The 27,189-nt window shown below is 38.2% G+C and overlaps 6 protein-coding genes and 1 non-coding gene across 9 annotated transcripts; 4 read left to right on the top strand and 3 right to left on the bottom strand.

The window, feature by feature from the left end:
• The first annotated feature begins 1,853 nt into the window (after positions 1 to 1,853).
• Positions 1,854 to 5,765, top strand: LOC125221518 (co-chaperone protein SBA1-like). Its single transcript, XM_048123636.1, has 4 exons — positions 1,854 to 1,862; positions 3,018 to 3,164; positions 3,442 to 3,585; positions 5,379 to 5,765. The coding sequence occupies exons 1-4, from the start codon at positions 1,854 to 1,856 to the stop codon at positions 5,763 to 5,765; spliced, it is 687 nt and encodes a 228-aa protein (XP_047979593.1).
• Positions 5,766 to 6,037: 272 nt separating this feature from the next.
• On the top strand, positions 6,038 to 8,531 carry LOC125221517 (WD repeat-containing protein GTS1-like). The gene is made up of 8 exons (XM_048123634.1): positions 6,038 to 6,164; positions 6,262 to 6,341; positions 6,504 to 6,599; positions 6,819 to 6,893; positions 7,419 to 7,529; positions 7,664 to 7,755; positions 7,842 to 7,926; positions 8,058 to 8,531. The coding sequence occupies exons 1-8, from the start codon at positions 6,038 to 6,040 to the stop codon at positions 8,415 to 8,417; spliced, it is 1,026 nt and encodes a 341-aa protein (XP_047979591.1). The 3' UTR covers positions 8,418 to 8,531.
• A 246-nt stretch (positions 8,532 to 8,777) lies between these two features.
• LOC125221852 (sm-like protein LSM4) lies at positions 8,778 to 11,612 on the bottom strand. Of its 3 annotated transcripts, none has more exons than XM_048124147.1 (8): positions 11,384 to 11,612; positions 11,209 to 11,241; positions 11,070 to 11,111; positions 10,674 to 10,772; positions 10,510 to 10,587; positions 9,800 to 9,839; positions 9,236 to 9,397; positions 8,778 to 9,107 (listed from the first exon to the last, which is right to left on the bottom strand). In XM_048124147.1, the coding sequence occupies exons 2-8, from the start codon at positions 11,209 to 11,211 to the stop codon at positions 9,088 to 9,090; spliced, it is 444 nt and encodes a 147-aa protein (XP_047980104.1). In that variant the 5' UTR covers positions 11,212 to 11,241; positions 11,384 to 11,612; the 3' UTR covers positions 8,778 to 9,087. The 3 variants fall into 3 exon arrangements, with proteins under 3 accessions (XP_047980104.1, XP_047980103.1, XP_047980102.1); XM_048124146.1 differs by having other exon boundaries at positions 11,209 to 11,242; positions 11,378 to 11,611; XM_048124145.1 differs by having other exon boundaries at positions 11,360 to 11,609.
• Positions 11,613 to 12,011: 399 nt separating this feature from the next.
• LOC125221516 (DNA mismatch repair protein PMS1) lies at positions 12,012 to 17,542 on the bottom strand. The gene is made up of 13 exons (XM_048123633.1): positions 17,103 to 17,542; positions 16,341 to 16,664; positions 14,951 to 16,186; positions 14,791 to 14,862; positions 14,386 to 14,678; positions 14,187 to 14,313; positions 13,994 to 14,062; positions 13,829 to 13,902; positions 13,414 to 13,481; positions 13,281 to 13,353; positions 12,845 to 12,948; positions 12,252 to 12,433; positions 12,012 to 12,137 (listed from the first exon to the last, which is right to left on the bottom strand). Exons 1-13 carry the CDS (start codon positions 17,331 to 17,333, stop codon positions 12,012 to 12,014), a joined length of 2,979 nt encoding a protein of 992 aa, XP_047979590.1. The 5' UTR covers positions 17,334 to 17,542.
• Positions 17,543 to 17,597: 55 nt separating this feature from the next.
• On the top strand, positions 17,598 to 17,672 carry TRNAV-AAC. Its single transcript has one exon. It is a non-coding gene; the product is annotated as a tRNA-Val (tRNA).
• Positions 17,673 to 22,602: 4,930 nt separating this feature from the next.
• On the top strand, positions 22,603 to 23,855 carry LOC125221515 (B3 domain-containing protein Os03g0212300-like). Its single transcript, XM_048123632.1, has 5 exons — positions 22,603 to 22,634; positions 22,716 to 22,791; positions 22,980 to 23,244; positions 23,332 to 23,525; positions 23,613 to 23,855. The coding sequence occupies exons 1-5, from the start codon at positions 22,603 to 22,605 to the stop codon at positions 23,853 to 23,855; spliced, it is 810 nt and encodes a 269-aa protein (XP_047979589.1).
• A 558-nt stretch (positions 23,856 to 24,413) lies between these two features.
• On the bottom strand, positions 24,414 to 25,051 carry LOC125222459. Its single transcript, XM_048125086.1, has 2 exons — positions 24,960 to 25,051; positions 24,414 to 24,874 (listed from the first exon to the last, which is right to left on the bottom strand). Exon 2 carries the CDS (start codon positions 24,738 to 24,740, stop codon positions 24,414 to 24,416), a length of 327 nt encoding a protein of 108 aa, XP_047981043.1. The 5' UTR covers positions 24,741 to 24,874; positions 24,960 to 25,051.
• Positions 25,052 to 27,189: the final 2,138 nt, after the last annotated feature.

The raw sequence follows: 27,189 nt of genomic DNA, 5'->3' as shown, positions 1-27,189 counted from the left end.
AATAATTAATTTAATTTTATTATCATTCAAATATACTTAATTATAAGTATATATATAATTATATTTAATTATAGTAATAATATTATTGTTATAATAAAAAACTAGCTCTAATTAATAAATAATAATAATATAAATATTTAAAAATTATGAATCATAATATTATATAATAATAATAATTATAATTAATAATATTATTATTATTATTTTATATTGAATTCATAACTAATCGATATAGTCTTAATAAAAATATAAAATAGTGAATTGTATTCACAATGCTATTAAGAGTTTAATATTGTCAGTTAGGTGTTTCAATACTAAAATGAGTACTATAAAATAATTCAATATAAAATATTTAATTGATTTAAATATTTTAAATAATTAATTTAATTAGGTGTTTTGTTCTTGATTTATATTATGAATGCAATTAGATGTATGTATAAAACACTAAAAAGAAAGAAGCAAAAAAAGAGAAAAGAAAAAAAGGAAACATAAACTAAGGAGAAAAAGAAGAAGAAAGGAAGATAAAATACTAAAAAGAAAGAAGGAGAACTAAAGAAGAAAAAAAGAAATAAGCAATGAACAAATAAATAATCACATGTTTGGTATACTATTTAATGGAAATTTCTAAAAATATCCTCCATAACAAAAAAATCACAAGTTTGAGTACATAGGGGTTATTTTTGTCATGAATCCAAAAGCGATATAAAATAAAGATCGAGTACCATTTGTATGCGAAATTGAAAAATTGAAGTGCATTTATGTAGTTCACTCTTAAAAAATAGAAATGTGAAATATCTCTTATAGGACGGATGAAATAGCATGTTATGGCATGATTTCAGTTCTTCATGACGTGACACAGCAATAATCATATTCGATTCAGGGCTATCTATCTCAACACCCTTTATTCTCCAAAGCGCACAAACCCATTTCCCAAAATTGAGCTCCAGTTATATCCTTCGGAGTATATAATTTGATACAATCATACAATGCGATCAAACTGTCACGTCTAATTAATTACTTAATTTAACATGTAACTCGCTTAAGTTATGAATTCTTATATATTTTAACAAAGGAAAAGTCGTAGTAAGAGAATAAATAATGGGATATCTCCATCAAGCTAGATTAAATCTTGGACGGAGATTATTGGCTGTGAAAATAACATCTTATAGTTGACTTTAGTGATTCGTCGGATAGTTTAGTACTAGTAAGTAGTAATCCTATCGAAGATCTAATGGCATGTAACAATAAGCTGGATATAAATCTGTTAAAAAACGATTGGATGTGAATAAACTAAAAAAAGAGAATCTACTTTATATTGATTGTATTATCCTTAAAAACTAAAAAATCTTCATTTTAAAGATCATCACCGTAATCATTCTTATTTAATTTAATTCTTCTTCATTTAAATAACTACTTTTTATTAGGTGCACTATATTAATCTCTTATATTATATAAATTTTATATTAAAATTACATTATCGTTTCAAAGTTCGTATTTTTAGAAAATGGAGGAGTATGATTTACGCGCAAAGGATGCATAGGAGTATTATATAAACTGATGATTAAACTTGGGTTCAAGTGCTAAGAAAAATAAAGACCCGCAATGTCTATAGAAAAAGTTTAGTAGCCCATACTTTCAGCCCTTTCTTTAAATCATTCAATACTTATTGGGTTGGGCTCAATCAAGATGCAGTTAAACATTTAAAAATTAATCAGTTCTGTATTCATTTACCATTACTAAGATGGAATTAATTTATTGAATGTTCAAATAATAACAATACGGACACGAAAGGTACTGTAGTAGATATAACAAAATGAAAAATAAAACGAAATTATCATCACAAAATGAAAGAAATGGCTAAAGTATGGTAACGCCAACAATTATTTATTTTTGATGAAAAACTATTTTCATCCAAAAATAGAAAATTGATTAAATATTATTATTAAAATTAAGTTGTGAGATTGTGCTGAATCTAGATTATTCTAAATTTCGCCTATTACTTGAATAAAAATCATTCTATATTATGTTCGGCGAGAAGGGTAAATCCGTCAAATGCGTAATATTTGCTCTAGCAGGATCACGAAGCCTTCTCGAAACTGTTTTCCTGCACGCTTTTTAAACGCAGCTCTGCTTTCGCAGTTTTCCTATCGATTTAAATCTAACTCTATCTAATCAATTTGAAAGTTGACAATGAGGTGAGATTTTTATTCTGATGCAGATTTTTGAAGATTGCTTGCTTAATCAACTTAATACTAAGTGTACAAATCTAGCAGGAGTCGTTTGTTGCTATGCATATTTTTCCGATATTAATTATTGATTGAATTTAGATGAATGTGGATGAATTGGTGTATTATGTCTTTCAAGTTTCAAATCGTTGCTACTTCGAATTAGTTCATTATGAATCATTAGTTTATTCTCTCGCCGCGAAGAACATGAAATAAAGAGACTATTCTTACTACCTGTTTTTTTTGGTCAATTTGATTTTTCATATGCATGAATGGGAGTCGCGCGTCAATATACAGAGCTCAAAACGTGAAATTTTTGTTAAGTAGGATTATTTTCCTCTCTCAGTTGAAGTAGTCCAGTGTAATTTGCTCTAAGGCAAAGCTATGTTGTTGTTTTCCTTGAAGATGATACCTTATTAAATGGTGATGAGAGCTAAGGATTGCTGAACCTTTTGAAGTTTTTTTTCTTTTCCAATTTATATTGGTGTCCATTTCCCAAATATTTCGCAGTTCCTTTTAAATTCATTCGTGCATTGTAGTGGCAAGATTCCAGTGATATTGCATCCTTGTGTTTGCTTGTAACCATAAAATATGCTAACAATTGTTTACCGCTGAAAATGGTATTTAATTGTTGGGGTAATCACATTGGTTTGGTTGAATGAGTGAGTGAGGCCTTTTCTGATCTCGGTTGTAGTAGTTTTATTTCTGTTATGGCATTGAGATAGTAATTACTATGTTTACACGACGTGCAGCCGGCATCCTGACGAAATGGGCTGAAAACCGAGGACAAAGGGGTTTCTTACTGTGGTGCTTCCAGATGCTAAGAATCCTAAGGTCAATGTTGATCCAAATGGAACATTCACGTTCTCTGCCTCCGGTGGGGCAGACAACAACCTTTATGAGCTCAAACTTGATCTTCTTGATAAAATTAATGTAGAGGTGAGATGCTTTTGCCACTGCTTGGTTTTGGTTTCTCAATGGTGAGAGGTCCGTGGTTGAGTTCTTGTTGTCGTTGTCCGTTACTTTGACTCGATTTCACACACTTTGGTAGTTTAAGTTTACTTTTAAAAGAATTATAGCACTCATATGATGTTGTAATCCCTTTGCTAGAATGGGATAGGTTTTATTAGTTTGGTTTTCTCTGATATCTGCTATGTCTGCAAATATGATCTTCTCATTTGTAGTTTTCTTCTCTAAAGTTGGTTTATATTTTCAGGAGAGCAAAATAAACATTGGTGAAATTTTCTGTGTTTTGGAGAAAGCTGAACAGAAATGGTGGAAGAAGCTATTACGTGGAGATGAAAAGATACATTATGTGAAAGTAGACTGGGATAAATGGGTGGATGAAGATGATGGGATGGTATGATTATCTTCTTTTGCTTGTGTATTTTGCCAGGTTGGTTTTTTCCATTAGATAGTGATGTATCGTGTTTTTGCAACTTTATCAGGAGGACCTGGCAATCTTGATTTGGATGGAATGGATTTCTGGGATTCAAAGTTTTTTAGTTTTATTTTGTTTTTACCCACGAACCAATGTACATTAATTTTGGTTTTGTTGTGAAAAAATTTTGGCGAATGGGTTTGATGATGATGCTGTAGGAGATGACCTTGGGGAGAGGAGATGATGAAGGTATTTGATTTATTATGGTTATCAGATAAAAAATTTTTAATTAGTTTTTTAAAAATTTATTTTTTTGGGGGTAGGACTTCAAAACTAGTGTCTGGGGGTTGATTGCATACATGTTTGATCATCAATTGTTATTTAAAAACTTATTTTGAACTCATTCATAATGCAAACTGGAATTATTAGTGAATGGCTCTAAGCAATCAAATTGGGTTTTTTTCTCAAATAATATAGTTGATTTGAGAGATTAAGAAGTGAAGAGAAGGTTGATGCAGCTCCCGGCACCCGGAATGGGGGAAAATTCGAGGTGGGTTGGTTGGAAACATTTTTTGGGGGAAGAATAATGGGGAAATGGGTGGTTAATCTTTTTAGTCCATCTATATGTGGGTTTCAGAGCAAGTTGAATGTAGAAAAAGGTTGTATGTGGATTGTGGAGTGATAAATTGAGTCGTATGTTTGGATTTGTAAAACTTACTGGGCTGACATGGGGTTTAATTGGATGACATATTTGAATGGTGATCAAATTTGTTGTTACCAGAAAAACTTAATTTTTTAAGGAGATTCTGTTGTGGCTTAATATTCTGATTTCCACATGTCAAAAGTGAACAAATTTCACCAAGTTAAAACTCAAAAGTGATATGTGGAGTCGAGAGTTGTTGAAATATTAATCATCTAGTAATAAATTGATCTCCATCTATTTATAGTAAGAAACAAAACTTTTATCAAATGTATCACATTTTAAACTATAAGTTCAACCATTTTTTTCTAATTTTTCTTAGGGTGTCTCCAACGGGTGCCCCTCCCGTCGCCCGTCGGCGACGGCCCGACCGGACGGGCGCCGAGGGAGCGAGAGGGCGCCACGCCCGTCCCGAATGCCCTCGAAGGGCTCTCCGCTCCGTCGACATCCGGACCGGACGTCCGCCACCTGTGGCGAAGGTCGACGTCCGAATTTTTAATTTTTTAAAAAAAAAAAAACTCTATAAATAGGGCTCCTCCAACGTCATTTCATTCACACCACTTGTATTGACAAGTTTCTCTCTCTAACCTCTTTTTTCAATTATCTATAATGGCGAGTAGTCGTGCGGTGGTAGTGGCGAAGGCGCTAGTGATAGTGATGGCTTTATTGATGATGAATTGATCTCGTGCAAGGGGATGATCGATGGATCCGGCAGGAGGCAGCGGCGGCCGTGCTCGGCCGATCCATCGCCGAGGGCATGTACCCCGGGACCACATTGCGCACATCACGGTCAGATGAGGACTACTTTGCTCGTAGCCGCTTTGGGGATGCCTTATTCGCCGACGTTTTTAGGATGCATCGTCCTCTCTTTATGCATATCGTTGGTGCATTAGAGAGAAGGTACGAGTTTTTCGAATCGTGGAGGATGCGGCGGCAAACCCGACACACGCCAATACAGGTGTACGGCCGCAATCAGTAACCGGCGCAGAGGCCCGACCGACATGTTCGACGAGTACTCCACATTGGGGAGTCTTCACGCCGAGTGTCTCTGTTGGAGTTTTGCACGGCTTAGAGCGATATTCGGGATCGCATCTTCGCGTCCGAGCCCCAAGACTGCTGCCGGCCGATTAATATGCACGGGCCTGCACGTTCCCTAGGATGTCAAGATCGATTGTATGCATTGGGAGGACCGCCGCCGCCCGGAAGCGGATACACACTTCCGCCAAAGCCAAGCATCTCACGTTTGATCCTTGAAGCCGTAGCCGACTACCGGCCATGGATATGGCATGCTTATTTTGGAGTGGTCTGGCCGAACAACGACATCAACGCCTCCGCCTCGCCCCCGTTCAACGATCGCGCAATGGCGTTGGTCCCGCTATCGCTTGCCGCCAACGGCAATCAGCACAACATGGGATACTATTTCAAGATGAGATATACTCCAACCGGCCCGCTTTTGTGAAGACGATCAACATGCGATCGGGCCAAAGAAGTCCTACTTTGCGACCCGGGAGAGGCAAGCGCGCAAGGATGTTGGGTGCGCATTCGGTGTGCTCCAGTCGATGGGCGATGGTGAGGGGTCCGCACGGCAGCTGGTATATTCCTTAACATCGGCGACATCAGTACGCGCGTATCATTTTGCACAACATGATTGTCGAAGTGAGGAAGAATCGACTCGTGGACCGAAGATGACACTGGGTGGTCCAAGCCACGCTGTGGCCCCGCGAAGTGAACATGGGGGTACCTCATGGAGAGGCTGAGCGGCTGCCGCATTTGCCGACATGCGGCAAAGAAATGCCCATATTCGACTTCGAGGATATCATCGAAAAGGTTTGCACGCTGAGGGGGGGACACCGATGTGGTTGTTTTTTTTTCTATCTACTATGTATTTTTTTCCGAATGATGTATGTTTTTTTATTGAAATATTCGTATTTCCCGTTCGTATTTGTGTCGAATAGGGCCGTCGTCGCCGCACGTCTTGTATTCCTGCTCGTCTGATTCCACGATCAGAGCTTGGGATTCCAGGTCGTTTCAGCAGGTTTTCTACGCTGTTTATGTAGGATTATAATTCTATTTTCCCCCTAGAACAGCGTGATATCATATTCTGTGCGAAATTAAACGTTTCTGTGGTTCAGAGTGTTCATCACACATCATTTTAGGCCAAGTAAGCGTTTTGAAACAAGGTGGTTTGGAAATGCAGGTGGCCTGCATAAGCTCTGGCCCGTCAGAGGAGGTATTCAGCTTCTCATTTGGCGGGGCTGATGCTAATCTCATTGCAGCCGGATGCAACTCTCAGGTATTCATATGCCAATCTTGTAAGTGTGTTTGTGATGGTAATCTCATTGTAGAAACTTACTAATTAGTTCAAGTTATGTGTGATATATTGGAATTTGTTGTATTAAAAAATAATTGCACTGTTGAATTTGCCAATTAAGGAGACAGATTATATTGCTCGTGGCATTTCTCCTTTATTCATAACTGAATTTGTTGGTATTCACTGCTTGGCTCTATCTAGATTCGTTTGTGGGATTGGAGGACAATGAAACAGACTGCATGCTTGGAGGAATCTCACATGGACGACGTTACTCAGGTAATTTAGATCCCATTGGTTTTGACCAAATAACGCAGCAATCTTTCTATCCCATTCTAGCACACCGGCTAGACAAAATGAACTGAGAGATTGATAATTGTCCATAATGTGTATGTGCTTTTGACGCTATTGAGATCTCTGATCTGATTACAGCCGCATCCATGCTAATCTCCTTCCAGTAGAAAAGTAACCTGTTGTGATTTTCTAACTTCTGTGTACTAGCATTTTCTTCTTGTCCTTGGATGACGTGGAGAAAACATTGTAAAATAAATTATGGAACCTAAAATATAGACTGCATCGTTACTTTTCAGATAAGACCAGTCTGTTAGATACACTTTCTGGCAGGAGAAATTTTCATTTCTAGGCCTTTGTATGTTTTGGAGTGCTTCCCTCTCTTAAGTCGTGCAATAGCTGCTATTACTGTGTGTTTTGTAGGGTTGAATTGATGGGAGTTAGTGTTAATTATTTTGGCAAATATTTGTAATTTTGTATGGGTTTCTCACTTAAGACATGCAATAACTGCAGGTCCACTTTGTCCCCAGCCATCAAAACATGCTTCTCTCTGCTTCTGTTGATGGATTAATGTGCCTGTTTGATACCAGTGGAGAAATAAATGATGATGATCACTTGCTATCAGTGAGTGAGATAATCATCTTTAGTTTCTGTTACCATCTTCTGCATGTGTCTCATTGTCCGTGCACAGTCACATTTTAATGTATTTGAAGGTTGTTTAAATTTTTGACTCGTGCTATTCATACCTAATATGGAAGGTGTTCAATGTGGGAACTTCAATTGGAAAAGTGGGATTTTGCGGCCAGGCAAATGATAAATTGTGGTGCTTAACGCATATTGAAACTTTGAGGTATGTGCTATGCAGTGGATTCATTCATTAAGATTGATTGCATAAAAGTTTCATTAGCAATTTCTTACTTTTAATGCCTCTCATAGTGTTTGGGATTGGAATGAATCGAGAACTGAGGCAAACTTCGATAATGCTCGTGCATTAGCATCCGAGAGCTGGACACTAGATCAAGTACGCGAGTTTTACCCCTTTTTGTTGTCCTTTTGGCTAGCTTATGCACTGACTGAAGTCCAAATTGGAGCAAAATATGATACCGGAACCCTTAATGACTTTTGACTAAATTATCATCTAATTGCTGGCAGGTAGACTACTTTGTGGATTGTCACTACTCACCTGAGGAGGATCAACTATGGGTGATCGGGGGTACAAATGCCGGCACCTTTGGGTACTTCCCTGTAAATTTTGGAAGCACGAAGACAATTGGATCAGCAGAAGCTGTGTTCCAAGGCGGCCATACAGGCGTTGTGAGGAGTGTGTTGCCTGTTTCTAGCGTGCCTGGCAGAACAAATAGCCAAGGCATTTTTGGATGGACAGGAGGCGAAGATGGCCGCATGTGTTGCTGGTTATCTGATGAATCTCCTGAGACAAACCGCTCCTGGGTGTCTAGTACATTGGTCGAGAAGTCGCATAAAATCCACAGGAAAAGACATAGTCCTTACTAGAACTTCCACCTTTTTTCCCCCCAAAGTCAAATGTATGTGTTGTAATATTTTATTCATCTGTTTCATAGTACTACTTGTTTAAGGGGCAATGAAATGAATTTGTTTATTTTCTTATACTGACACAGTTTCACGTCGTTTCATAGAAATTAAAACAAAACAATCAAATTAACCGCGTGTATGTCAATGCAAGCCACTTGGATTATTCGTCATTAAAATGAAACCGGTGGCAATTAGTCGTGAATTGAGAACTGAACAAAGAAAAGATGCATCATTTAGATGACAGGGCAAGTGTTGAACGAAATGCTAGATAGTATTTGACTTGTATATAAATGTATAGAATTTTCTGTAATACTAAGAAAATACACAATAACCAGGCAAAATATATTGAAAATTCATGACATTTTTAGGACAAACCATATAATCTAGAATTTAATCCAATAATTGTCATATACTACTATGAAGTATACGTACACATACTCGGGACTGAGAATTACTAAGATTTAACACCTTGAAACCAAGCTCTACAAACAAAATGGTAGAATCAATGCATATTGCTCAAGCAGTTTTAATTCATAAACAGCTCGTTTGAGAAATTGGACAAGACTAGCAAGTGGTCTAAAAAAAATATTACGACCACACACACCTTCAGACTTGAGTGAATCTGGTAACTTCATCGGCCTCGACCACCACCTGTCACAAAATAAGCAAAGCAATCAAGCAAGCAGTGCATGATAGAACCTTAATATTCCATTTCACCCATGAAATCACAAGTGGAAACAAAACAAAACAAAACAACAAAAAAAGAGTCAAAGACAGACCTCTGTTTCCAGCAGCCCTTCCTCCAGCTCCACCCCTGCCTCGACCAGCTCCTGCACCCCGGCCTCCTCCATCCTCCAAACCACGGCCCACACCTTTTGCTTTAGAGCCTTCTTCTCTACCTCCTCTTCCTCTTCCACGGCCTACTCCAGGTGGCCTTCTATCTGTGAAATCACATAGCATGGAGATTAATTATTACCTCTAGGTTTCAGAGAAGAAAATATAGTCAAAAGTAACTTCAAAAGAATATGAGTTGAGATATAGTATCTACTATTATGTAAGGGAAAAAGAAAGAGAAAAATGGTAGTACCATTTTACATGCAAAATAATGTCAGAGATTGCATTTATATTTCAGTTAACAAAGATTCTACCCAACCCCCAACATGCACATGGTTGCAAATGCAAGGGGAGAAGCCACAGTAAAATCCTAGAATGTGGACTCCTTTTGTTGCATAGCTAATAGAAACATTACCAGATTCAGTCTTCATGTCTTGAGCTATCCTAACTAAACATGACTCCTTCTGTACATAAATATATTTAATAAATGCTGCATCAAAATGAATTACCAGAACGACTTTTTGTCTCTTCTTGAACTTTATCAATCACCTGAAAACGAGTCAAGTTCATCGAAGTTATCATAACATCCAAGAACACCTGATAATTATAACCACACACATGTGACACTTATACACTCCCTCCGTCCCACTCTAAGTGAACTTTTCTTATTCGGCACAGGATTTTATGCAATGTTATGCTGTGAGTAAAGTTGAGATAGAATAAAGGAGGAGAGAGAACAAAGTAGAGAGAGTGATGTTTATGTATTGAGAAATGTGTATTTAGATGTGTCACTAAGAGTGGACGAAGGGACTATAAAACATTCAAGCAACAATCATGAATATACTGATCAATTTAAAGAACTAGGAAGGGGGATACCAATTCATCATAGTTAGATACCCTATCTATCAGGCTTGGATGTGTATGGAACTGTCTAAAGGTTTTTTTAATGAATATTTATAAGAGATCTTATATAACCTTGAAATAGAGAGGGATGCATTAAGACCCAAAACGTCCACCAGCTGTTATGGAAGCAATCACAAGGTAAAGCAATAATTGAAAGAAAGTTTTGACCAAGGATTCAGAAACTTAAGAACTGATAATCAGCTCGACAAAATTATAATAGCCTCACTGGTTGCATCCATGAAAATGGAGATGAACTCAAAAAGCCCACAACTGATAGGAAACTTTCTTTCAAAAGACATGATGCATCAAAGAATACCTCGTCCGGAACTCTGAGATACTTGATCGTGTTACCCCTCACATAGCACTCTGGCATTCGCCAAAACCTATCTCCATCCTACATGTGATTGAAACCATTTAAATGCAATGTTAGAATAATTATGAAACATAGTAGTACGCCAAGGAGAGACTTAAGACATGTACCTTTGAGGTGCAGATAACTTCACGGAGATGGATGTTCATCCAAGTGTCGCAGTTAACCAGGTGACCGTTGTATGTCTCTCCATTTTTCAATTCCACCAACTATTAAATATAATAGAAACCAAAAACTCAGTCCAACTTTCCCCCGTCGTATTTGAGGAGATGAATCCAACACTATAGTTCACAACACAGACACAAGCATAATGTAATACTAGTAATAAACAGGCTGAAACCCGGAGATTGAATAAAAAACCGAACAAAATATATTTTCACGACAATGCAAGAAACTGATTGAGAGATAGTTACGTAACAGGACAGGTAAAACTCATTACCCTTCTCTAGTAAATAGTACTCCTAGTAATGAAAAGAAAACAATACAGAATAAGGGAAAAATTGTACCATAGGGTGTCCTTGTGCAGACTTGAGCAACGAAAGCGGAAGCTACAAAAATACAAATTAATCATTCAAACTATATTCGACAATCAAAACCCCCAAACCAACATAAACCCTAAATCTACAGCAGCAAGTAGAGACTTACCATCTTTTCTTATTTCCACACTGGTAAATATAACTGCAAAATAAAGGCGTCATTAGAAGGTGATGCACAATCTAAACACACCAAGAAAATCGCAGAGCCTGAACAAGGAAAATTAAAAAGAGAAGTAATTACTGAAAGAAATCGAAGTTACCAATAGCGATTCGCGCAAACAAACCAGAGCTACGAGCGATGGTGAAGCTTTGTATGGAAGATAGGTTAGAACAGTATATCCTCTGATCTCTCTCTAGATTTGTTTCATCCTCTCCTCTGTCTCTCTTTTCTGGAGGTAGAAGTAATGGAGAACAGCAAGCCGACTCCTTTTCCCGACGACTTTCAAATTCTAGACCGATTAGTATTAATTTTTTAATGATACCTTAATTTTGCTAGTTCTTCTTTAATTAACAACTTCGTGTCATTTTCAAGTGCATATTTCTAGTGTGTAGTGAGTTTATAACTTATAAATATAGAATACACTATACAGTATTCTTTATATTCAAATTGGTTAAAAGCGTTAATGGTAGGTAAATGCGTCAAATTATCATCCAATTCGTGAATTCGAAATTTGGTAGTCCAATACCCCTACTTTTTGATTTGTTTTAATTTTATCACGACAAATGGCACTAATTTTGATTGACACTATTTTCATCTTAAATAGTAGTAGTAGTAAGAAAGTTAAAGTCGTTTTTTCTCTTCTCTTCAACATCCCTCCAAAATGACTCAAAACTCCAAAAAGCTTCAATGCTGCTCCATTTCCTCTCCGGCTGACCCCACCTTGCTCGGATGTGCTTAGAAAGCAGCGCCCATCACGACTGCATCTCTTCATCATCTGTTCTTCTCCGTACACTTCTTAGGTCGACCAAGTGGCGCATTGTTGGTCTGCCGTGTGGACAGTTCCAAGGAGATTTGAGGGACGCCAGATGTACTAGGATCTGCACAAGATTGAATGTAGCAAGTGTCATCAAAACTTGTTATATATGTTAGATGATTCCTAGATTGAACATTAGATGATTCCTAGATTGAACATGCGACTATTTCTTGAATACCTTCTGCATTTCGGTCCTCCCCAATGAATCTCCTATCATAACAGATGACCTGCAAGCACGTGAAGCTAGCATTGCACGTACTCTGGGTGGGCAAACTGAATCAGCACTGTCTGATCGGTAACTGCCAATCATGGAGCATTCTCCATGACTATCAGAGAGGAGAGAAATAAGATCCCTGATATCTGCATTAAAAGCAAAGGAGACCACCCTTAGCACTGCAAATGTACTAACCAAATCATGGTTTTTCATGATCTGATCAATCGTCAATTTATTTTTGCTTTCACTTGTTTTCTCCTCCTACGAAATTGGCAACATGAATACAGCAAATCGCAACGCATGGCAGAACTACAACTTTGAAGCTTGTTTCTATTTAGAGATTGAATTGGAGAAGTTCCTCCTTTCCTCAAAGTTAACCCTATTTTTCAGACCACTAACTAAGACAAACAAAGAGGCCAAGTCAAATAAAAGCAAAAAAAACATGTGAATTTACCTCCAAACCTTTTGAAAAAGGAATCCACTGCCCTCATAAGTCATAACATGCATGATAAGGCTACAGCAAAGTGTAAAGACTGTACATAGAAGGCTTTACTTACCTTCAACCCCAAAAGTTATATTTTTGCTGAAAGGAACCGCTTTCAGTACGAAACGATGTCCACAAGGAGCCTGATCATCCTCCTCCAGTATAAAGCCATTTTTCCTGAAAATTGAGAAGTCTCATTATGGGAACTTCATTACAGCAAAAGAGCAATCAGTCAACCTAGAAAGATATAATCGGAAAAAAGAAAAAAAGAAAAAAAAGAAGATATAATCGGAAATAAAAATACCCAAATGTGGAATGTGGTACCACTAAATACTAGTAATAGTTTGCGCAAGAATGGAGCCTAACATTCTAGTGACATGGAATTCCCAAAAAAAAGAGATTAAACAAGAAGCTCAAAGAAACTCATTAGGGCTATCAAGTCTTCACTTACAGCAGTAAAAGCACAAAAGAATCAGCTTATTCCTAGTACTATATAGATGTTGGTAAACCGTAAACATCTCTTAACTGCTAAACATGCAAAGTGCAAAGTGTGACCCCAGCTTCCAATACTGTATGCATTATCTATGAGCTAAAGAACCCACATAACAATGTAGGGCAAGTGAAAGTAAGTGTAGAACTAACACCTGAAGATATCCATGTACATGGAGATGACTATCTCTTCTTCAGGAGCTAACTCTATTCTCAAGGGCCTGATAGGACAACATGAGAACTTCTCTTAGAATTTTAAGCATAAGAAAGTGAAAGCCATTGCACAAGTCAAATATACTAAAAAATTTGTAACACAAGTTCAAGGCAGCAGTAAAATAACAGGATAACTTCTGTAGGTGATAAATACACAGTCAGAAGCAGCTTATACAAGAAGGGGATGGGGGAAAGTAAGCAGGAATAAGGAAGGGTAAGCATCTTGTTATTGGCATAAGACAATTTTGTTTCAATAACTTCAAAATCTCAATATTGTCTTAATAGGGGTGATACTGATAGGTAAATCAAATAAATGTGTGCCAATTCAATTTCCTGATTTGATCAAGCGCCTTACCTGAGTAAAGGTTGTTGATTCAAAATGGTTGTTTGAGACAGACGCTCATAGTTGTATTTTTCATCTGCAGCATGCTGATGCAGAAGCACAGTAAATCAACGTCCTTGATTGTTCAAATAAGCATAACGCTTGTTTACTGATACCTATTATAGAGAAGAGGATTACCTGATCCACAATGAAAAGGTCCTGAGCTGTTTTTCCAATAATAAACCCGCAGTTAAACTGTCCAATCACCTGCAGGCAAAGATGGTAATTAGTGAGATGAAGATCATATATATTTTCTGGCTGTTATTGACTCATGTAAGGCTTGGAAAAGTAGTGATAATGGTAAATGTTATGAAACTATTCGTGTAGAGACCTTCATTTGTTTAAAGTCTTCTTTCTTAAATAGTCTTTCCAGCTCACTGGTAGCAGCAGCTAAGGCTTTGGCCTTTCCCTCCTCATTTACTCCTTCTGCAAGCTCCAGTGTAGCTGCATCAAAACCCCTAGAGATAAAAAGATGGAATAAGTTAACTGCAGAATGTCCAATTATAGTTTTCAGCATCGGTGAATGTTACATGGATGAACTTCCTATATACCCTTGTAACTTTATACTTCCTGACGTATGGCTGACATATTTGAGTCTTGACAGCCTCTTCTTCCTCCTTGACATCAAATCTTCCAAGCTAAACTGCAATGTGAAACCGACCTTTGAGCCAGAACAAACCACTGGAGCATCTGTTGGTGGACCAGAAGATTGTAATGGAGTGCATACATCTGGAAGGTCATGAGGTACACGTTGAGCATTTGCACTAACTGAAGCAGCTAGTACAGAATTATCATCCAGATCTCTAACTTGAACTTTCTGCTCCTGCAATTTTATACGCATCATAAAGTATAATTGATTGTCAAATACTTGAACTTATTTAGAGCATTAGTTCTCTTTATCCAACTTGTGAAACAAATGCTTTAAGAAACCTTACTAGAAAAGGACCCAAGTTCTTCAATAAATTCACCATGACATGTTTAGTTTGAGAGCAGTGCACGCAGACTCTCTATCCATAATTATGCACTGAATGTAACCTTATAAGAAATTACCACCAGGTAAAATTTGATCACAGAGGAATATGGAGAATTATGTACCTCACTAGCTTTATTTTGCTTCTTCTCAGCACAAGCTAACAGAACACTTGTATCACCATCATTCCTGACTACACTTCGGTTTCTGCCCCCACAAGGAAGTAGAATGCTGTCATCTGATTCATTATAGACGCTATTGGTACTTGAAATTTTGATCATCCTAGTCTCATCAATATTATTGGAGTCATCAGTATCAATAACATTCCCTGGAGAGCTTGGAGATGGAGTGCGCTTCAAAGAGCTGCTCAATCTAAGTCTAGCCGCACCAGGTTCACTTCTAAGAAGTGGGACTTCAGATAGTGCAGTTTCAACACTTTCATGTTTCCTCTTATTTACAGTTACAAATTTGTTGAGTGACATCTGTACAGTACTTGAGCACCCAAGCAACTTTTCACTGCAAGGACTACCTTTCTTGGTCAATGTAGATGGCAGATAAGTATGTTTGTCTATTCTGTCAGTAATTTGCTTATCAGGTGTTACAGATAAGTTGATCTTCTGATTACTGTGTACTCTGAGCGGTAGCCCTCCACTAGTCTGTTTCATTTTCTCGCTGGACAATTCTCTCAGATTGTCTGTAACAGTTGGTGGGATACCATCACTTTTCGTGTATAATTTATCTTCTCTTTCCTCAGGAACCATACCTCTGTCAGGCAATAATTGCTTTGAAGGTGTTTGTGATCCCTCATGCATAAACTGAACATTAATTCCATGGTCACTCTCATTAAGTTCGTCCACTCTGTTAACTGAATAACTTGCCTCATTGGAGGAATATACCTTCTCCAGAGCATCTCTTAAGGATTTCAATATGGAAGTTTCATCAGAGAAAAATATTTTCCTTTTATCAGGAGTAACATTTACATCATATGCTACTGTTGGGACAGAAAAGTTCATAATGACAATAGGATATTGTCTAGAATTAGCACCTCTATATAACTCATTAACAAGCTTGCCAACTTTGGGCATATCAACTGGACGACCATTAACAAAGAAGAACTGCCGATCCCCTATATTCCGGCCGCTTCCATATCCAGGTTTGGAAACAAACCCTTCAACCATGCAACTATCAGATATGTTAAGTGCGAGGGGCTGTAAACAAGAAAAAGTACTTGTGCCAAACACCATAATGATATTCTCTTTTAGGGACCCATTACCCTGTGTCTTCAGCACTACAGACCTTGCATTTTTCCCAGTGGTATTGGTGCAAACAATTCTAACTCCTTTAGCAATTACAGCATAGGCCTGAAAACCAATTTCACAACAACCATACAAGCATTTGAGATTTTCCAGTTCACACAAACAGAAAACGATGATTGGGCAAAGACAGATTTTCACCGATGAAACAAATGCTGCTCAATGAAACATGGAATATATAAATGAAAGCAAAAGGACTCACGTTTAACAAGCTGATTAATTTGCCATATTCCTTCCGAATATTTCTATGGAATTCTTTGCTCCTCACAGGAAGATTGGAGAACAACTTCTTGACAGTAACCGTCGTACCTACTTGACGAGCACTTTTCCTCTCAGCTATCAGAACACCCATGTGATCAAATGTCAGGTGTGTAGCAACAACATCATCCATTGTCCGTGTCTCCACAGTCAACTCCCCTAATGAACAAAGTGAACTCAATGCCTCTCCTCTAAATCCGAAGGTCGTTAATGACTGGAGGTCTGGAAAATCCAAGAGCTTGGATGTATGGTGCTTTAGTGCCAGGGACTATCAACAGCAATTCAAAGGGGGAGAAGAACAAGAGAAAATAAATTAGACTCAGTTTTGACTAGAGCTTTCAATGTCATAATTTTATAACACTAAGGAAAACAATTCTGCTGCTTCTAGGGGTAAAATGCATATATATCACACATAAATTAGCTCGTTCTCCTGAATTTGTTCTTTACTCTATCAGATTTCAATGTGAAAATAACTTCAAACAAAAGCATGAGCACTGTTAGTCCTTAGTAGCTCGATTTTGTTGATATATGCACTATCCCATTTCTCATTCTTGACAACGAGATAGAATTAACCTTATGAAATAGAATTGGAGAACAATTATCAGATCTACTGTACCTATTCTCGATGCCCCAAAACAATGTCATAAAATTGAATAGTGTTTTTTATCTACCTAGGAAAACAAAATCCAGTTGAAAATCCATTTACTTTGAAATTCTGCGAGGTAATTCCAGCGCCGTTGTCGATGACTTGTATGGAGTCGAGGCCGTAGTCTTTCAGCGCAATCTCGACGCTGGTGGAGCCGGCGTCGAGGCTGTTCTCAACGAGCTCCTTCACGGCGGAGGAGAGGTCTAATATCACTTGTCCGGCGCAGATTCGGTGGACGACGGATTTGTTTATGGGCCTGATGACCGCCGACTTCTCGGTTCCGACTTCCATGGCGGCAAAACCCTAATTACAGGTGATTCTCAAGCCCGCAGGCAAACTGTTCTATTAGCGAAGAATGCGCAAATTATGGCGAATTTCAGCACGAGCAAAATGCCGAGTATGCAGCGAAGAGCAGAACCCGTGAGAGAAGAGCGTGGATATCCAAGGCTTTTTTGCCGCCAAAATAACTGGCTCCGTGATGAAGAGGGGTTTTGTTGAGTTGTTGCTGCCGTGAAACATATTATTTGTAAAATAGCTGGGAGAACAATATCATCTGGTTTCGTGGTGTAGCTGGTTATCACGTCAGTCTAACACACTGAAAGGTCTCTGGTTCGAGTCCGGGCGAAGCCATTTTATATTTTGTCTGCAATCTCGTAGCTCAGTTTCTGGCCAGCTGTTACGGACTCAATTCCCCATCGATTGTGAGAACAACTGGTGTGGGGTATATAGACTAAATGGACTTTCTCAGCTAACAGACTAGTCTTTTGAGCTGGGTTTCTATTTGGTCTGTATTACCGGCGGTGTCGAATTTCTGAGATTCCACATGCCGCCATATGAGAAATTTATGGGGTGACCATGGGCCCCCTTGGCCCATATATATGTGGCTTCGCCACTAATAATAAGCATGCATTTATGGTTATCACAAACCCACTCCACTTGTGTTGTAGTACAGCGTGTTAAAAGACATATATTCTGTGAAATTAGACTTCCCTATAATGGTATCATTCGCAATTTATGGGTAGCTCTCCTCATTGTGGAAGGGGGAATTTTGATAAAAATTCATGTGTTCTATTCTAAAATTATTTGATAATAAAAAAGAGGTATATGTAAAATAATTATTTTTTATATTTTGTTTCAATTGCAAACAGAATTTGGGTATCCAATTTTTCAGGCCATTTTTAAAATTTCCAATAATTGAGACACAGTGAGTATGAAATTACTCAGCGTCTAGTGGGCAGTGAGGCTAAGATTGTCAAAGTTTTAACCAGGCAAAAAATGGATTGTCTCAATTTAAATCCTTTGAGACATAAAATAGTTTAAGGTTCGATTGATTGTCGAGAAAGGAAAATCTCAGATAAGTTAGTAATATGCTTTTCCATATTTTTGGAGCAGAGTTAGTAATCCCATGTCAGTGTTTGATTATCGACATTGTTAACTTAGGTTTGACAAATTGGTGTTTGATAGGTGATATAGTAGTCATTGTTCCCAATTTTCAAAATTTTCTTCCCTCCAATTTCAGCATTGCCTTCTAGAAATCATATACATACCTCAAATAAGAGACTCTCGGTGGCTTGTGGATGGGGGAAGAGGCGTAGATTGACGCTCAACGCTCCACTACATATAATCAGGCATGGTTTCGATTCACTTATTTACTCTCTATAACGTTATGATAATTCCCGGAACTTAGTCTATGTTGAAGGGTTTCTGGTTTTAGAACAGCATATTTTTGTTTCGTAAATCGTCGACTGCGGTCTGTATTGTGCTCACTATATGTTTGTTAATTTGCTATGCTTCATCTGTGCCTTTCTTTTTCTACAAATTTGGGGCAGTTGATTTGTGTTGGCGAAATCAATCGGGGAATTACTCACCAAGTTTCTATTCATGACATTGTGTGGCGAGCTTGATTGATTTCATGTCTGTTGTTTCTTCATCCAGAATATTTATACATAGTTGGTAATTTATGTCATTCGCCAAAATAAAATGTAGAATTTTGGAGAGGACCTATGGCAGACTCGCAGACTCGCAGCAACGTGCAAATGCTTTCGAAAGGAATACAAGTTTTCAAGGTTAGTGTAAGCATTACAAATTGGGTATTTAACTACTTTCTCATGGTGCCTTTTATGAACGAAGAATTGTCATTGAAATATGAGTATGTTGTACAGATAGCAGTGAGTGTGGTCAAAGTAAAGCAATGAAAGGAGATAGGTCTAGGCGTTGTTGGTCAGATCGAGAGGATGCTACGCTAATAGTTGCATTGAAGGAATTGGTTGCACTTGGGTATAAAGCAGATAATGGTTTTAGAGGTGGATATTTAAAACGTCTTCATGAAGCAATGAAAAAGGAATTTCCAAGAACCGATATAAAGCCCCATCCCCATATTTACTCGAAGGTCAGTACTTGGAAGAAGAACTACTCCTCAATTTGTTCCATGCTCGAACGGAGCGGGGTAGGTTTCAATGTACACGATGATTACAAAATAGAGTGTGACGACGAGCAATGGTCTCAGATTGTGCAGGTACGAGCTGTGTGTATTGAATAATGAATAAGTTTATAATAGGTTGCTTACAAAATTTTGATCCAATGCTAGAATTCATATGTTTCAACTGTGGTCGTAATCCATCTTTATTTCAATATGCATAATGACTTTGTATTCGATCTCTAATATTAATTAGAAGGACAACAACGCGAGATACATGCGCAACAAATCTTGGCATCTTTGGGAAGATTGGAAAGAGATCTTTGGCAAAGATCGTGCTGTTGGTGCTCGGTCAAGAGGTGCAGCGGAGTCCGCTGCTATGATGAAGGCAACACAGGAGCAGCCCAATGGATATGTGGATGGCGATTACCATCCAAGCTTGGATGAACTATTTCCCGATGAAGTAGCAGCTAATGAAGTAGTTGGTGAACATGTCATCCCCGAGCCTGGGAATTCAAGCAACACTCATGGGGAGAGGTCTGCTCAAAAACCTGTCAACAAAGGAGGTAAAAAACGGAAATCTATAGACCAGCTAGAGTGTGTCCTTGACATCATGAACAAGATGAATGACAATACAACTGCACGGCTAGATACCTTATCAAAAAGGATAGGATATGAGTTCGAACAAAGTGCTAAGCAGGAAGAAGTCTACAAGCTGCTGGGACAAATCTCCGGGTTAACAATGAAGCAAAAATTCTACACATCTGCAAAACTTGTCAAAGAGCCGGAGCTGTTGGATCTCTTCAGAAGTATGCCTGAGGATGACCGCCCTGAATTTGTGGTTTTCATGCTGGAAAGTGATAACATGATATAGCAGTCAGATCGAATGTTTAGACTGTTTTCCATCTTTTTTTGAACATTGCTAGTGCAAATGGTGGAATGGTTATTAGGTTTTTTTGATGAAGGCTCCATGATGGGCTAAACATTCAACAATATGCTACCTTGTTTTGCTTTTGTGAAACTAAATGACTTTGTAGTTTTTGTAATTCTAATGGCAGTGATCAATGTTGCCTTTGTTTACCGAAAGTTTGCATTTTATGTTTGAGAATTTGCATGTTTGAGAAAGTTACATTTGTTTTCCATAAGGTATCTTAATATGTTTAAGAATTTGCTTAATCTGTGGGAGCAAAAAAATTCCTCAATTTGACTAAAATTTTGTTTACCTTGTTTGCTTTTTGGGAGGAAAAAAATTGGTTTTTGGAAGCAAACGAATCCCTCAATTTGTTTTCAATTTTGCATACCTTGTTTGCTTTTTGGGAGCAAAAAAATTGGTTTTTGAGAGTAAAAAAATCCCTCGATTTGACTAAAATTTTGCAGAATACGAGCCTAAACACTGAAATAAGATAAGTTACTTTTGATCATCAATTCAGAATACAAATTTCACTGGTACTAAGTCCAAAAAACAACCTTCACATATGATAATTAATACAACACAGATAACATTGTTAAACTAAGTAGTAGCTAGACAACTGTGAGCAAATAACATACTAATTCCTGCGACACACATTAGTAGTCATCCATAACCTGATCCTAAAACATTTACTCGTTTTACATAAGTCAAAAACCAAAAGGGATCAGGATTAACACATCTGATATCTAATGCTTAGTAGGCGGGAATGGGCTGCACGAAGCACATGAACTACCTGTAGGAGATGTCCATTTTCTAGCAGCCGTCGAGGCGCCCAAGCAGCATGGTGGATTGGGGACAGTTCCAGCAGAGGATGAATTCCGATCTATATTATCCACGTCGTCGGACATGAAGAGTTTGCGCCGCACACCTTTCCCCATGGGTGCCACAGGTGAATTGACTTCATCCAAATCCGGTGAGAACACGAGATTAACACCATTCGCAGAGGATGAATTCCGATCTATATTATCCACGTCGTCGGACATGAAGAGTTTGCGCCGCACACCTTTCCCCATGGGTGCCACAGGTGAATTGACTTCATCCAAATCCGGTGAGAACACGAGATTAACACCATTCACGTTGTGAAAAATGTGAGGCGAGTCTGATATAATGACAAGCTCTGTCATTACTTCAGGGTGAATACGTTCAGTTGTGTCCGAGACGACGATGACCTCAGTACCATCTTCAGCCCGGACAAAATCTAGAGATGTGTCTGACACATTGATGACCTCTATATCATCTTCCTCTTTGACATCTTTAAGGCCGAAACAAATTGTAAGCATTTCGTAGTGAGGCTCGTCGTGATAGTGGTAGGCCCCTGCGAATGGGTCTCTCTATGGTTGAAAACAAACATCAAAACGTTACAAACTTGATTTGCATGCAAACAAAAATAATGTAAATATGTAATATAAATCGATACCTTCAAAATGTCACTCCACACTTCCTCTCTGGCTACCACGATTTCATGTTTGACGTCCCATGTCGCGCCATTGGTTGCAACAACCTCGTTGAAAGTGTCGTGACGTTTCTTGAGCACTTGCAGCCGTGTTGAGAGCTCGTCAGCCCTGAAATGAACAGCATTCTCCCTTGCGAGTATTTTTGAAGCTTCATTGATTGCCACTTGCGGAATGAACTCATCCTCCCATGGATATGTTTCTTTCACACGAGTTAATGCCAACAACAGCTGTGCATCAAGCTCAAACATCCACGGCCGTTTGTAAAAGAAAAATGACTGAGGTGGAATGTGTGTAGGCATTTGAAACTGAAGTTTGTATTGGAGAATTAGGTGGTTTAGCAGTGAATACGGGAATAACTTAATTGATGATTTATACACACTTTTCTTCACCTAACTGATTGCTCATCTTTAATTCATCTACCACTAATTAAATTAAAGCATGGTGACAAGATTCAATCACTCACACATCTGCAAAAGCTTTCTAGAGCCATTCTCTCTCATTTAATTTGGGTTGGAGTGGTAAGCAACCACCTATTTCAGTATGCATATATCCACTCAGCCGACCTAGTCCTAAGTGCATTCATTTCTAATTACTATTTTCGATGAGATATTGAAATTTAAAGAAATTCATGAATAGTGATATTGTAGTGGAATGCAGAGTTAAATAGGAGAAGACCCAATGTCAATGCCCACATTTCATCATCTCAACTACTCGGAAGTAATGGCACAGCCTCTTCAGCTGGATCCGAATGGGTTGGTGTTCCTTAAACTCAGCCTTTTTCTAATGAAAGATTTGATCCCTCATAACATTGATCATCACTTGATTTTACGCAGGATCGTCGATGATGCATACCCTGAAAAACCGTCCTTCCTCAAGCGTTTCAACAAGGAAAAAAACATCGACAACATTGTGAGTATTTATTTGCATTTGAATTGTCGACAACAAAATATACTTCATTTCAGCAACAGAAATAATCTTTCCCTCATTTATTTATGAATTGCAATTTTATAGATCTTCTGATAAAGTTCAGTGAAATTTTGCATTTTATTAGTGAAATTTTGCCTTTTATTAGTGAAATTTTGCATTTTATCATATAGCGTATACCTCCCGAATTTGTCGCTGAGAATGGAAACTCTCTCCCCTTCCGTTGTCGTTTGGTGCTACCTAACAAACGCTCTTGGGAAGTCGTTCTTTTGAACATTGCTAGTGGATGTCATTTTCGAACGGGGTGGTCCGATTTCGTCCGTGATAATAACTTAAGAGACGGTGACACATTAGCATTCACTCTTGTAAGTGATGGAATATTTGATGTCAAATGCTATTTGGCAAGAAGTGGATGTCCTCCAAGGCGTGACATTGAAGGTGTGATAGAATATTCAAACTGCTTCTTAATTGTTGATCTTGCAACTAAATTGTATTAGCTAAGTCTTTGCATTAATCGTGTTTTAGTACCAGATAGCGAGGATGAATACGATGCGCCACACTCGCCGGATATTGACACATCTGAAGACGACGAGCCATCAGATACTGAACCTGAAATAAGCACAGGGTGCTCAAAGTCCATGAGCGCGTTGGCCTTAGCCGAGTACGACCATCCAACTTTCGTTGTTGTCCTCACTAAGTCAAGCATCAAGAAGAGCTTGGTATGTTTGATGCCAAAGTATTTAATGTTCTATGTTTGTTATCATTTGTAGAACACAAGTTGATACAGTTTGTCTTCATCCATGCAGGAGATCTCTGTCGATTTCTGGAGGAAACATATACGAGCATCGGCACTGGACGAACCCATATACTTCACTGCTGAAACTGGAGGAACATGGTTGCTTGAGCTTGCGCACACTGAGCGAAAGATTTGGGTGAAGAAAGGTTGGGGACGTTTCAAAAATGACAATCGGCTAGTTCCAGGAGTTCAATGCACTTTTCAGCTTGTAGATGTCAAAGAAATCCACTTCTATGTCCATTTCGATCACTAGAATGAACTCATGTATCGTCATTATATATATCTACTTACTTTGTATCCTAATCTATTGGCGCTTGGAACCTTTGCTCAATGTTCTATTAGGCCGAGTCTTACTAGCATAAGACTCATTTTCAATATATGGAGGCCTTGTTTTAAACTTGTGTGATGGTCATCTTCGACACAATTTAGACCTGAGAGTGATGTAATTGCTAATCAGTAGCCGTTAAGGCAAAACAGATCGAAACTAATGAAAATGGTAGTCCACAATGACCAAAAAAATTAGAATTGATAGCAATTTATAATGGATCAGTAGCTTCCATAAAATTAACTAGTTCATATAAAATTATGTCTATTTCAAAGTACCATCAGGAATATATCGAAAATAAAATGGTAGTCCACAATGACCAAAAAAATTAGAATTGATAGCAATTTATAATGGATCAGTAGCTTCCATAAAATTAACTAGTTCATATAAAATTATGTCTATTTCAAAGTACCATCAGGAATATATCGAAAATCCTAAAATAAAAAATGAAAACGAGTTCTGAAGTAGTACAGTTTCATCAACAAATTATGAACTGAAATCAAGCCACATTTCAGCTGCTAAATCGTCTCTCTTCTTAGCCCATGCGGTGGTAGGTTCGATGCTCTGTATGAAATCCACTCGATCATCATCAGGATCAGATCGACTGCCATCATCCCCTTGGCTATCCATTTGCACTTCGAGAGGATCAATCTCCATTTGACTGCGAATGAAATTGTGGATCAAAAAACAAGCATTGATAAGATCTGTTTGCACATCTATAGGATAAAAGCTTGCACTGCGAAGAATCCCCCAGCGCATTTTCATCACAGCAAAGGCTCGCTCTATGATGTTCCGAGCCTTGGTATGGCGCATGTTGAACAATTCTGCCGGTGTCTGAGGGGCTTCACAAGAGGGTCCCCATTCTTTCAAATGGTATCTAACTCCTTTGTATGGAGTGATAAAGCCTTCACTATTCGCATACCCGTTGTCGCACAAATAGTATTGTCCTGCGTAAGACAATACTAAGCTGTAGGAACATACAAAACAAGAGTGGAACTACTGACCCAAAAATTACCATAAATTATATAATACCTCTTGGTACTTTGAAGCCAAGTGGTCTACTGAGTGCGTCTCGCAATATCCTCGAGTCCCCGGCAGATCCCTCCCACCCAGGTAACACATAGACAAATCTTAGACGGCGGTCGCATACAGCCAATGTGTTGGTGGATATTTGTCCTTTCCTATTGCGATATCTGGGAAGATCTGTGGCAGGAACACGAACATTGATGTATGTCCCGTCCAATGCTCCTAGACAACCCTATTGAAGGAGTAACAAAAATTGAGATGGATTAGTTCAGTTGGAGATAAGCATATAAGATTCAACCAACTATTAATTGACACAAATAACCAAACCTTAAACCACTTCCACCTTGCGTCGGTGCAATTTTCATCAACAGGTTCAGGTTTCACTAGCAAAATCTCATGAAGCTTTAGCACTCCATATAAGACAACGTGTAGGTAACGAGAAACGGTTTGCGATGAGCGAATGAAATGGAAACCAACCACACGAGTTTTATTGTGGTGAGCTAGTATACCCAAGAACATTGCTACCATTTCTTCAACGGTGACCCACTTCTTATCCACAAGACCACTGACATCCTTCAATAAACGACATAGTCGGCCGAATGTGTTCCTATCCATGCGTAGATTATCTATGCAGGCCCGATCAGTTACACCAACCAATCTGTTGATATGGTGTAGATTCGGCGAAATGCGCTCGAGCAATGAAAACCTATTCGTCCAAAACCTTCTAGTTTTTTTGTTCTTCTTGGATATGATAATGGAGATTAACATCCAAATAACCAACATATTCAACCGATGGCTCGTAATTATCTCCTCTAGCACTAGCATGAAGTATGATAGCTCTTTTCGCCGACGTGCAACCTGAAGAACAATGCAAAAATAGAGAATTATTGATTTCAATAGCTAAAAATGATTGCCACAAAAATCATAAAATTGTTTCGTCCACCAACTGGAAACCATAGCAAGATACTGGTATCAACATAGGTTCTAAGATGCTCAATCCAAACTACAGGAATATTAGGATATCAATTTATTCAAATTACAAAAATCTTTCTATTGAAAAGTACAATTCAGAATTGAATGAAATAATAGTGGAAATTCGTGGAACAAGAGGTCAACAAAAAACATTATATCTAACTTTCGATGCAATATCAGAACCTCTAATTGCGAAATCCATTTGTGAAATTCGATAGAAAATGGTAACGGAGGGAACCCTCTCCCTTCAATGCAATAACAGAACTGTAAATGCAAAATCGATTTGTGAATTCGAACAAAAATGGTAACAGAGGGGAACCCAAACCCTTCGACGACATATCAGAAACATATCAGCAAGATCGATTTGTGAATTCAATCAGAAAGGGTAACAAAGGGAAGCCAATTGAGGGGAAATAGACAAACCTTAGTCTGAGTTTGTTCGCCCGTCATTTTTACGCAAACTCTCTTCGCCTCTAAATCGATCGTTCGCTTATGGCCACAACTGGAGAAACTCAAGTGTTGGAGCTCTCACTTCAATTTGGGGTGAGGCCACAACGAAGAAGAAGAGGAATTGAAGGACAAAATGGTCTGCAAAGTGCCCTAAATTCTATGTGGAAATTTGGATTTCACACTATCGGAGGGGTGTTGGTGATATTGTCTATTCTGTGAATTGTAGATAATAAACTAAATTTTACCGGGTCAAGAAAACAAACCCGGGTCAAGTGGGTAGACTAACATTCCAATCAATCAGCTAGAAAAGCCCATATAACTATCACTATCGGACTTATTACTACCAATCAAAGTAGAAACCTTTGAGAACTTAGTTTAAAAAATGAGTGTCGGGTCATTATAATTTCAATCAATCACATCCCAACTTTGGAACATGATACTACCTCTGTCCCTAAAAATTTGATACAGTTTACTATTTTGGTCTGTCCCTGAAAATTTGATACACTTCACTTTTTACCATTTTTGGTAGTGGACCTCATATTCCACTAACTCATTCATTCTCACATTTTATTATAAAACTAATACTTTAAAAGTAGGACCCACATCCCACCAACTTTTTCAACTCACTTTTCCATTACATTTCTTAAAACCCGTGTCGGGTCAAAGTGTAGCAAATTTTGGGGGACAGAGGTAGTATCAATTACGGCCATAGGATCGAAATTGATGTACACGTTGCGAATTGGGCCATTGGATTGAGAATTGATGTAAAATGGTCATCAATCTATCATTGACAAATCTTACTTGTTGACAAGTG

The sequence above is a fragment of the Salvia hispanica genome, chromosome 4, assembly GCF_023119035.1.
Source record: "Salvia hispanica cultivar TCC Black 2014 chromosome 4, UniMelb_Shisp_WGS_1.0, whole genome shotgun sequence".
Classification (NCBI taxonomy): domain Eukaryota; kingdom Viridiplantae; phylum Streptophyta; class Magnoliopsida; order Lamiales; family Lamiaceae; genus Salvia; species Salvia hispanica.
The sequence above is the reverse complement of the archived record's forward strand: the minus strand, read 5'-3'. Positions and strand labels throughout refer to the sequence as shown.

Bases quoted from the DNA above. Each gene is read 5' to 3' on its own strand.
- LOC125221518 (XM_048123636.1), top strand. The intron at 3,165-3,441 runs GTGAGATGCTTT...TTATATTTTCAG, and splicing joins TTGATAAAATTAATGTAGAG to GAGAGCAAAATAAACATTGG. The intron at 3,586-5,378 runs GTATGATTATCT...TGCACGGCTTAG, and splicing joins TGGATGAAGATGATGGGATG to AGCGATATTCGGGATCGCAT.
- LOC125221517 (XM_048123634.1), top strand. From the start codon at position 6,038: ATGGGGGTACCTCATGGAGAGGCTGAGCGGCTGCCGCATTTGCCGACA. The intron at 6,342-6,503 runs GTTTTCTACGCT...TTGGAAATGCAG, and splicing joins ATTCCAGGTCGTTTCAGCAG to GTGGCCTGCATAAGCTCTGG. The intron at 7,927-8,057 runs GTACGCGAGTTT...AATTGCTGGCAG, and splicing joins AGAGCTGGACACTAGATCAA to GTAGACTACTTTGTGGATTG.
- LOC125221852 (XM_048124147.1), bottom strand. The intron at 9,398-9,799 runs GTAATTCATTTT...GTGATTTCACAG, and splicing joins AGAGACAAAAAGTCGTTCTG to ATAGAAGGCCACCTGGAGTA. The intron at 9,108-9,235 runs GTCTGTCTTTGA...ATTTTGTGACAG, and splicing joins AAGGGCTGCTGGAAACAGAG to GTGGTGGTCGAGGCCGATGA.
- LOC125221516 (XM_048123633.1), bottom strand. From the start codon at position 17,333: ATGGAAGTCGGAACCGAGAAGTCGGCGGTCATCAGGCCCATAAACAAA. The intron at 16,187-16,340 runs GTGAGTCCTTTT...ATTGGTTTTCAG, and splicing joins AATTAATCAGCTTGTTAAAC to GCCTATGCTGTAATTGCTAA. The intron at 12,138-12,251 runs GTATTCAAGAAA...AATCTTGTGCAG, and splicing joins GGAGGACCGAAATGCAGAAG to ATCCTAGTACATCTGGCGTC.
- LOC125221515 (XM_048123632.1), top strand. From the start codon at position 22,603: ATGGCACAGCCTCTTCAGCTGGATCCGAATGG. The intron at 22,792-22,979 runs GTGAGTATTTAT...TTTATCATATAG, and splicing joins AAAAAAACATCGACAACATT to CGTATACCTCCCGAATTTGT. The intron at 23,526-23,612 runs GTATGTTTGATG...TCATCCATGCAG, and splicing joins CAAGCATCAAGAAGAGCTTG to GAGATCTCTGTCGATTTCTG.
- LOC125222459 (XM_048125086.1), bottom strand. From the start codon at position 24,740: ATGCGCCATACCAAGGCTCGGAACATCATAGAGCGAGCCTTTGCTGTG.